Source organism: Mytilus trossulus, chromosome 1 (genome assembly GCF_036588685.1).
Source record: "Mytilus trossulus isolate FHL-02 chromosome 1, PNRI_Mtr1.1.1.hap1, whole genome shotgun sequence".
In the NCBI taxonomy this organism is placed as follows: Eukaryota; Metazoa; Mollusca; class Bivalvia; order Mytilida; family Mytilidae; genus Mytilus; species Mytilus trossulus.
The window spans coordinates 84,128,171-84,138,777 of record NC_086373.1 but is presented as its reverse complement, the minus strand read 5'-3'; the positions used below and the strand labels follow the sequence as shown (position 1 = coordinate 84,138,777).

Below are 10,607 nucleotides of genomic sequence, written 5' to 3'. Positions count from 1 at the left end.
TGGTTATAGCACCTCCGGATATTTCACCGTCCTAATAAAATATAAGAAAACAATTTCTGTTCGAACGAGCGCGGTTTTTCAAAAGTAGTCGCCATCCATAATGGTTAGACCAACATTGTGAATGTCAATAGTGTAATGAATATATTTCAATACCACATTGGTACGTATAATGATACAGACAAAACAATCTTATGTGGATTGAATTTAAGTTTTATTTCAGATTTGTATTCTGTAATGAATCACACGGCACGCAGGAGTTTTTGAATGAATCTAAGTGGGTTGACTTAACACAGTCTTTTTTAAATAGAAGCAAAAGATTTTCACAGTAGCTTGGAATTTCTTATTGTTTGTGAGTGGCACTCTTCTAAAACTTGATTTATTCTTTACATTCTGACCTACCTTGACTACGAATTCTTACGTAGCGTTAAATGTAAAAGATAACAAAGGACCGGATAATTCTGCAAATTGCTCCAAGAACACAGTTATCGTGCTTTGGTTTTCGTTAACTACGAATATAGACCAAAGTGTAAACAGTGTCTTTCTGTGTCGTGATGTATCAAGCCACGTCCACTTGTAATTTTGTCTCTCTGATGAGTTAAGCCTTTTTAAACTGATTTTTATAGTTCGATCTTATGTTGTGCTGTTATACCACTGTCCCAGGTTAGGAGGGGGGTTTGGATCCCGCTAACATGTTTAACCGCGCCACATTATTTATGTATGTGTGCCTGTCCAAAGTCAGGAGCCTTTAGTTTAGTGGTTGTCGTTTGTTTACGTGTTACATATTTGTTTTTCGTTCATTTTTTATATATAAATAAGGGGCCTTTTATAGCTGACTATGGGGTATTGGTTTTGCTCATTTTTGAAGGCCGTACTTTGACCTATAGTTGTTAATGTCTGTGTCATTTTGGTCTCTTGTGGACAGTTGTCTCATTGGCAATCATACACATCTTCTTTTTTATTTAACTTGTGATTGTTTGATATACTTTCCCAGTTTATTTCTTGATATTTCATGAATGAAATATTAAAAAGTAAAATCACAAAAATACTGAATTCAGAGGATAATCAAATCGAAAAGTCCATAATCTCATGGCAAAATCAAATGACAAAACACATCAAAAGCGAATGAACAAGAACTGTCATATTCCTGACTTGGTACAAGCATTTTCAAATGTATAAGATGGTGGATTTAACCTGGTTTAATAAAATTGATGAAATTACACGTGAAAAAAAATTGTGTGCCAATTCATTATGTTAGGTTTGATTTGGTAATGTTAAAAAAGTGAAAAATCAGTACGTCTGAAACTTAACAAATAATAAATTTTATACCTCAATAACATAGAATTGTCCATATTTTGAAGTATAGCTTGTAGACCTCTCTATAAATTTGATATTATTCACCTAATAGTAGTACACTTAACTGTAAAAATAGATTTTTTGTTTTTTTAATTGTCTAAACGAAGGCACTATGAAATAAATGTGTTTTCGGGCAAAATTGTGAATAAATATGTTGTTCCCGTTGAAAATTTGCAAGACCAGGTCAGAAATCATACATACAATATAAAATACTAGTATTTAGAAACGATTGACCTGTTTATACTGAAGTGTTAAGGGAATTTATATTTCAAATAATTAACTGTTAAGTTAATTTCTATGTTTAACACACATTCTTAGCAACCCAGCGTTTGACTCTTTGTTTCATTTTTCTATAATTTAGTTCTTTAAAATATTCTATGAATAATTATATGTGCAGAAGTAATCTTTGTTTAAAAAACAGAGTACAGTTTTATCCTATGAGTGTTCAGTACTATAGACAAAATTTCAGCTTACATTTCGTTTCAAAAAGAACATAATCATCACTGAAAGTAAACCAATAATTTTCCCTTTTGTTAACCTGTGTACAAGCTTAATAAGTAACCATGTTACCTCAATTTTGTCAACCCTAAAATATTCTAGTTAAACCCCAAATAAAAGATACTGTTGCTTTTAAATAGCAAGACATATGTTTATGACCCAGATATGTTTTACTGCAACGAAATGTAGGATAAATTACCTGCAACTGTCAAATTCAAGTGAATATTTTTTTCGACCCATTTTCGAATGCAAACGGATGTGACGTACTATGACTTTGTGGTATAACACCTAAAGAGAAGAAGTAATTGTTTCGCATTCAAACGATTTTGACATGACAAAAAAAAACCAACATTTTTTACACACGGGATTGGTTCTTTTGAACACTTGAATTGCTTACTTTGATTTTTTCGAAATAGGAATGTTCTATCATCTATAGTTGTCGTTTGTTTATGTGTTGCATGATGATGACTGATGTTCCCATATTTTTACTATTTTATTGATTGTGACTGTTTATTTAACGCATCATGTAAATGTAACGGAATTTGATGAGACTGTTATTAAAGTGAGAGGGTTAGCGCTATAGAACCAGGTTTAATCCACCATTTTCTACATTTGAAAATGCCTGTACCAAGTCAGGAATATGACAGTTCTTGTCCATTCGTTTTTGATGCGTTTTGTTTTTTGATTTTGCCATGTGATTATGGACTTTCCAAATTGATTTTCCTCTGAGTTCAGTATTTTTGTGATTTTACTTTTTGTTTTTCGTTCTTTTGTTTTACATAAATAAGGCCGTTAGTTTGCTCGTTTGAATTGTTTTACATTGTCTTATCGGGGCCTTTTAAAGCTGACTATGCGGTATGGGATTTGCTCATTATTCAAGACCGTACGGTGACCTATAGTTATTAATGTTTGTGTCATTTTGGTCTTTTGAGGATAATTGCCTCATTGGCAATCTTAACACATCTTCTTTTTATACAATAGTTATAATAGGCAAACCAGGTTGATTTTTTTTTATTCTCACAACTGTATAACCTTTCAATTCCTTGATTATATCGTCAATGCTGAATCTGAAGAAGCTTACAAACTTTGAAGGCTAGTAACGATTATCAGTTAACATACCATATAGATAACAGTTAATGTTTTTTTTTTACCATTATTGTAAATTCAGACTTCGGTTAAGTGCTATGCTTCACTAGTATTTTTTAAAAGTACAATATTTTCCATTTTGCTTCATCCCTGCGATATAGTGCAAAGTATATTTTTGTTGTGTTGTTTTCATCCAAAAGAATACGTGCTAGTATCCTTGTGTTCCTTAATGCCTGACTACTAAACTTTAAAGGACAGAATTTGTTTTCTGGTTTTACGTGTATATCTCTGAATTGACGAATAATCTATTAAATGGCTTTATAAGCCTGTCCCTATTTGAATACACATTCAATCATTTGATTATGATTTTAAAGTGACCCAATCAGATAAATGAGGTGTAGACATATAATCTTTTATGATCCGTATGTTGATAAATAGGAATTTATTACGCAGAATATGTGTGTAAAAATTACCCGTGTTAAATTGAATGTCATAATATGGATAAATAAATATTGTTGATCTAAAAGTGAAAAATATTTTCGTATTTAACAGTAAAGAAGAGAATCAAGAGAGTAAAAAACCCATAATTTTAATAAGGATCAATATAAAGATAAGGAAAAGAAGGTTGATTTTATAACTGTAATAATTTATACTTATTAATATCGATTTTTCTATAAAGCGTTTTGATTGTTGTTCTGTTTCTTACCCTTTGTTTAAATTGCATGGTTCTTGTGTGTTTGCACGTTCACCTTCTCCCAATAATTATTTGTATTCAGTATTTGTCTTTTTAAAAAATATTCCATTGTATATTACCACTAGTCAAATGATAATATATATGTATGTAACATTTCTTTTTTTGTTTTCGATTTTGTATTACAAACTACGAAATCATATGGTCATATTGTTATAAATATATAATTTTTCTATATAGCCGGGTTATGTATCACTCAAACTTAAGTTTTATGTTTAGTGTTTTAAGGATTGGTGTTTTTTTTTCCTTTGATCATAGTCTTGCCCTTTTCTTTGACTTATTGTAATGTGATGGACTACTTCGTATTTTCTATCAATCTTTATTTCAATAATCATCTGAACTCTCATACAAATTTGTCTTGTAATTTATCTTTATATATAGTTGTCACATTATAAGAAAAACATATTTTTGATTTGGAAAAACCAATAGCTATTTGTTTTTAAACTTTCTACTACTCATTTCATAAATTTATGATAGACGAAATTATAAATTGAGTAAATACATAATACGATAACATCTATTATTAAATTATAATTGGTTATCATCACAATGCTATTCAAAAGTGAGATTGTCGGGTTCAGTCATTACTACCAATCATCATAACATGGTGGTCTTTCCATTGGTTGTGGTCTTGGTTTTTTCCTCAATGGTTCTACTTTTGTCCTTTCGTCGTCTCTTGTCAATCTAAGAAAACATGTTTGAATTTCAAACGCACGTCATGAATTCAATGTAAAAAGTATCACTAATTAAAATTTGTTTTAAACAGAATAATAAAATATTACATGTACTTCAGAAAATGCAATTCCTGAACTTAGTATGTACGTAGGAATATGAAACATATACTGTATGAGTCAATTGAAAGAAGGTCAACCCTACTATGCTTCTGAAATTTACATACTTTCTCTCGAGTAATTTACTACGGTGTCCACACTAAATTTCGAAAATCAAATGGCGTGTTCGAGCCTGTATCAATATGTTAATTTATATAAAATAAAGATGTAGGGCAATAGGCATTGAGTCAGAAACCAAACAACGCAAACACCACAAAACATTCTGAAGTCAATATACGTTCTTATTCAATAAACAGGTTTTGAACAATATGTCAAGCCCTTTTAACATACCTCAAGTTAAACTAAATACAAGACATTGTAAATGAAGAAAAAAATGTGAACACTTAAAAAAAAACCGCATACACGTTTGTATCAGGCTGACCCTTAACGATACATAATGGTATTATGTCCTCATCGTGAAGAATGTTTGTCAAAAAAAAAATGATCACAATAAAAAAATAAATTCACTTGTATATAATATATTCCTTTATGTACAGTTATTTCCGTTGTCTGAAATCATGTTTAGTATTGTATGTTTGTTCTATAGTGATAATTAAATTAAATTATTCTCCCCACTTTGATTAGTGTGTAAGTATTATATTGTTTGTTTTTTATTTAATTGCCGCATTGTTCACCTAGTGGAGGTAATCATGCTTTCTTAAAAAAAAAAAAATTTCACACCTACATGTATATACTATGAATGATCAATCTATAATAGACTATATGATGTAATATACATACGTTCCACAAATGCACCGGTGACAGCAACAGAACGTGAGCAGCAGAGCTAGTGCTGCTATTGATATAAAAGCAATTGCCATGATGTAACTGAAAAACAAATATATCACTGTCATCTTGGAATACAATACAGTCATAAGCTCTAAACCTATAGGTATGCTTACTATGCACACATTACAGTCATTATCAACTTGAAAATAATGATAGCAGCCTAAACCAGGGATTTGTATACTCAATTTTTATCAGAGAAAACATTTCTTAAATGATGACCACCCTGTTGAGGATAACCAGCATGTCTTTTGTAATGTGATACCTCTTACATTTAATATGCAAGGAGCTTTTATGTATTGTGCATGTTTCTCATTCCATTATGAATAACGTTTTTGGAATCTAATAGAATAAAGTATAATATACATTTTTAGTTAACAGTCCGAAATATTTGGTGTTTGATTGACGGAAATCAAACACCAAATAGAGTGTTTTTGCTGTCCTGTTTCTTTATTGAAATGGTTATTTGTTTTTATAGTGATTTAGATTACATTGCAATGTGAACTGCTGTAACCAAATTTTGACATTTTTACCGATGTCTGTTTGTTTTACACATTGTTATTAATATTTCAATAATGCAGTTTTATTCGACTGTCAAGTGAAAAATTTAAATAACATTATTTTTAACAAAAGGACATGGTTGTACCAAGTCCGAAATATGACAGTTGTTATCCATTCGTTTGATGTGTTTGAGATTTTGCATGTTTCGCTATTTAATAAAGGACATTCCGTTTTGAATTTCCCTAGGATATTTTTATTTTATCTTATTTTTTATTCAAAACACTGATAACGATGCGAGTTTCTTGATCTATCAACTATTAATTGACAGAAGGCAGTTTCTTTTTAGCGTATAAAAGTATTCCTGTGTGTATTGATTCTCTAGTTTTAAGCACCACCAACGATGTGAGGGTGAATTGTGGTTTTTTTTCCCTTTGCGTAGGTCTACTCGGTATCAATGTAATGTTTATATCATGAAATTGTGGTCATATCAACTAAAAACGTATTTATATTTTAGTGTAACGGTTTCATGAAACATTCAAACGTAGTAGCGTGAATATTGGTTTAATCAAATGCTATATACTGAGTTTTACTCCGATTTTATTGTTCAACAAATAGGATAAAAAAAAACAAGTTATAATGAATAAATTTGTTTAGCTCTATTGTCAGAAATTTATTATAGACGAAATGGAAAATTAAATGAAAATGTAATACGATAACATGTTTAATTATCACACTGCAATTTATCCATGACATTTTCAGGTACAGACATTCCTATCAATCATCATAACTTGGTGGTCTTTCTATTGGGGGTTGTCTTTCCGTTGGTGGTGGTCTTTCTGCTTGGTATTGTATAGACATTTTTCTCAGTGGTTCTACTTTCTTTTTTTCGTAATCTCTAAAAACATAATTATTTCAAAATTAATTTAATCTTTTGAAAAACATACGAACGTCATTTTTAAACAATTTTATCAAAATATATTATAAATGTTTATTCTCAATTTTGGAACTAAGAAATGCTATAATACATATGTAAACTGTATGTGTCAATTGACAGGAAGGAAACTTATACTTTGCTTCTGCTTTTCTACATCATTCGAATTTATGTACCATAAGTACTGAAGATCATGACAGGATAAAAAAAATAGAGGAGATTTAGACTGAAAATACTGTATTAAACATTATGTTGAGTTTTCGTAGTAAGATAAATTTCGCGACGGATAAGTCTTTTCAATAAAACTGCTTTTATCCAAACAGACTTAATGAGTACAATTGCAATATAAGAGGACAAATTATTGACGTATATTGGCATATAATGTGATCATCTTTAATTCACGTGTAATTATCTTCTTCTTTATGCTGTAATTGTGTTTTTTGTCCATGGATTTATGAGTTTTGAACAGCGGTATACTACTGTTGCCTTTATTTATGCGACATTTAACCATGTTTGTAAATTGATTTTGTTGATTGTATTGATGTCCGCATTTTTACTGCAGAAAAACATGTGTTCTTTATTTTAAAGGATCTAGGTAATTAGGATTTATTTTATTAACGTTTGACTATCTGATACCATATACATACGTTCCAAAAAGGCACCTGTAACAGCAACAGAATGCAAAAAGTAGAGCAGATAAAAGCAATAGCCCATGATGTAACTGAAATAAAATATAACACACATTTTCACCTAACTCTCTGAAAAAACTGATGATTGGCTCAGCTGGTTGTATTTAACGTCAAATGGCTATACTAATTCTGTGGTGGCCGGTGAAGGCTATTTCGCGTTTTCACGTTTTCGCGTTTTCGCCCTTTATATTCTATAGGGCGAAAACGCAAAATGGCCGAAGCCGGCCACCATAAAATTCAGAAAATAAGTTTGTTCAGATGTAGTTAATTGATTCATACAGTAGACTACAACATGAATGAAAACGAAAATGTAACATTAGAAATAAAAAAAACATATCGTATATTCCTATATATTTAGTGACAGCGTTGATACAGTTATAAAAGTTGTCTGTTCGTGTACTGTTTTTGAACGATTTGTCGAGTTGTATTTGTTTCAAACTAACCACTTTTTTATTTGCAATGTTTTTTGTTGCTTCTTCTTATATGTTTCGCCTAGTGCTATCTATCATATGTTTCCAATTAATTAGTTAAGCCTTTACAAACTTACATTTGCTGCACATTTTGCCTTTGGAGAAAACAACACATTCACAATAGAAATCATCTACCATATCTTTACATGTTCCGTACTCACATGGGCTGTTAGCACAATCATCAGTGTCTTGAAACGAAACATATTACACAAAAAGTTTAATTCGTCATTACTATGACATTGATGTTAGTGTCTTAATCTTCTAACCAGTAGTTCTTAGATTGCGCTTACTATTTTATTTATACAAATGTTTCTGGTAGCATTTTTCTGTAGGTGAGCCTTTGCTATGCACCTTTAGCGTTAGTGACATTAAGGACACTGTGTGTTTTTGTATATGCGTCCTTCCGTCTGTTCAGTTTCAGGTCAAACTTATTGGATAAATAATAATTATCAAAGATACCACGATTATAATTGGATACGGCAGACGTGCGTTTTTTCTACACCTAAAGACATTTACTTTTAAAAAGTGTTATGAATGTTTGATGATCAGATAATCCTTATAAAAAAATATCATAAAACAGGTGTTTCCATTCCAAAAAGTAAAGCTGTAAAAGTGATTTTTTTTCACTCTTTATAATATAATACGATTTTGGTATGATTTGCTGAAGCACATTGGACCGAAGTAGTATGTTGACTATGCGATATTGGTTTTGCTCATTGTTGAACGCTGTACATTGATCTATAGAAGTTTCTTTGTCATTTAATCTCTTAGGAAGAGTTGTCTGAATGGCAGTTATACCACATCTTCTTATTTCAATATTAGTATGTGATACACAATGAATATTTCATGCATTTTAAACTAAAAACGTATTGAGATTTCAATCGTTCAATATTGTTACCTTTGTCACAGTTATGTCCCACATATCCAGGTGAGCACAGACAGAAATACTGATTATTCATTGGTATACATGTTCCCCGATGACATGGATTTCCCGAACAACCTGTGGTCAAGCCTTCTGTAAAGTTGGTGATGACATGAAAACATTGTTTGATACACTATATATAATTTGAATAAAAATCAATTTCAAAGATGATAATTTATATTCAAGTTAACATGGGCAATCTGACAATTAATATTAGGAACTCTAGTACAATATAAAGATATGTTCAAATCGCTAATGTCGTAGGACAAATTGGACACCAAAATTATCGCCAAACTTGGTGAAGGTAAAGTCACAAAAAAAACCAAAGACTTAAGCTGTGGTATTATTTGTCTGCATTAAATGAGTCATCCAGAATAATGATACTTTTATATGTATTTGTAAATATACAAAATTGTAAACAAACTTTAAACAATTGGATGAGAGCGAAGTTTGAACCCCATATGGAATGTACTGACCCCGTATATATCGTAGTAGGTTACTAGCCCACTATGTAACAAATTTATCATTCCGACTATCTTTTATTTGTTGAATTAGGACTAGAATCGTCTCATTTGCAATCATAGCCCATCTTCTTATTTCTATATTAAAGTGTTCAAGTGTTCAATTTTTAGAACTTACTTTCATTGGTCTGCACAATAGAAATGAATGTCAACAATAACAATTTAATAACCTCAACCTCGCTATAACAATATTTAACAGACCTTTAAAAACATTTAAACAATCAAACAAGGGCCAAAGTTGTAACTCCATGAAATAAGCCCCACCTCCCTACTAACCTAATATGGAATAAACAAGTCTCCACGAGGACACATTAAACCAATCATATTTCTAGAAATGTATATGAGGTAAGATAAAAGTGAAATACTCACATGAAATGGAGCTATATTCCGACATTTACTGGTAAAGAAAATTACAGCCTTCAAACCAAACCTAATTCTATATTCAATATACTAAAATACCTTTGCTTTACTTGAAATATTTGAAACACTTAAACATGACTATAAGAATGAATAAGTTACACATACAAGTAGCGGTGACTCTCATTATCTGTCTGCCGGATATATATTGATCAGAGTGACTAACTCCAAAGTTGCATATTAGTTTAAAATACATATATATGTTTAGTATTGCCACGTTTTGAGTTCGTGAAAATTTCATGCAATGAAATATGAATATATATCATTTGCATATTAATAAAGTATCGCATTAACTTTTCTACAGTACTTATTTTAATACTTGTGACGTGATTTAATTATTCAGTATGAAAAGCCACACAGCGTACAAAGCTACAGTCTGTTCATAAAAGCGCATCGCAAAATTATTTGTCGTCAATCGTCATGTGGAATATGAATATGAAATATGAATATTATATAAATGGGAAACATATAAAATTGAAAACAAAAATAACATTAAATGTAAAATAAATGGAACAACATAAAATTATATTGAATACATATATCCCGTGACACTAACCTTAACGTTTATCAATTCAAAGACTTTATGTTATTAGCTTAGTTACTAGTTTTGTTATAAATTGAACATACTTTTTTTAGTTGTAACATATATTGTAGTAGATTTCATACTTGGTTTTAATGTTGTCTTTATCGTCGTTGGTATTGTGGTTGTTGTTGTTTTCATGGTTTTAGGTAATGTTGTTCGTACTGCAAAATAATCATAGTTTCAAGATAAATCATTGCAATAAATAAAAAAACGTTTTATAAAAGACTATTAATACTTTAGTTGGAAAATATACTCTCTTTATAGATAAA

At 30.5% G+C, this 10,607-nt stretch overlaps 1 protein-coding gene across 1 annotated transcript; it reads right to left on the bottom strand.

Annotated features, from left to right (window-relative positions):
- Positions 1–5,314: 5,314 nt before the first annotated feature.
- LOC134687501 (fibropellin-1-like) lies at positions 5,315–9,886 on the bottom strand. The gene is made up of 5 exons (XM_063547861.1): positions 9,708–9,886; positions 8,794–8,907; positions 7,973–8,083; positions 7,384–7,457; positions 5,315–6,700 (listed from the first exon to the last, which is right to left on the bottom strand). The coding sequence occupies exons 1-5, from the start codon at positions 9,730–9,732 to the stop codon at positions 6,587–6,589; spliced, it is 438 nt and encodes a 145-aa protein (XP_063403931.1). The 5' UTR covers positions 9,733–9,886; the 3' UTR covers positions 5,315–6,586.
- Positions 9,887–10,607: the final 721 nt, after the last annotated feature.

Excerpts from the sequence above, each read along its gene's own strand:
- LOC134687501 (XM_063547861.1), bottom strand. The coding sequence starts at position 9,732 with ATGTCGGAATATAGCTCCATTTCAT. Across the intron at positions 7,458-7,972 it reads AGGCAAAATGTGCAGCAAAT|TTACATCATGGGCTATTGCT; the intron begins GTAAGTTTGTAA and ends ATTTTATTTCAG. Across the intron at positions 6,701-7,383 it reads TACAGGTGCCTTTTTGGAAC|AGATTACGAAAAAAAGAAAG; the intron begins GTATGTATATGG and ends TTATGTTTTTAG.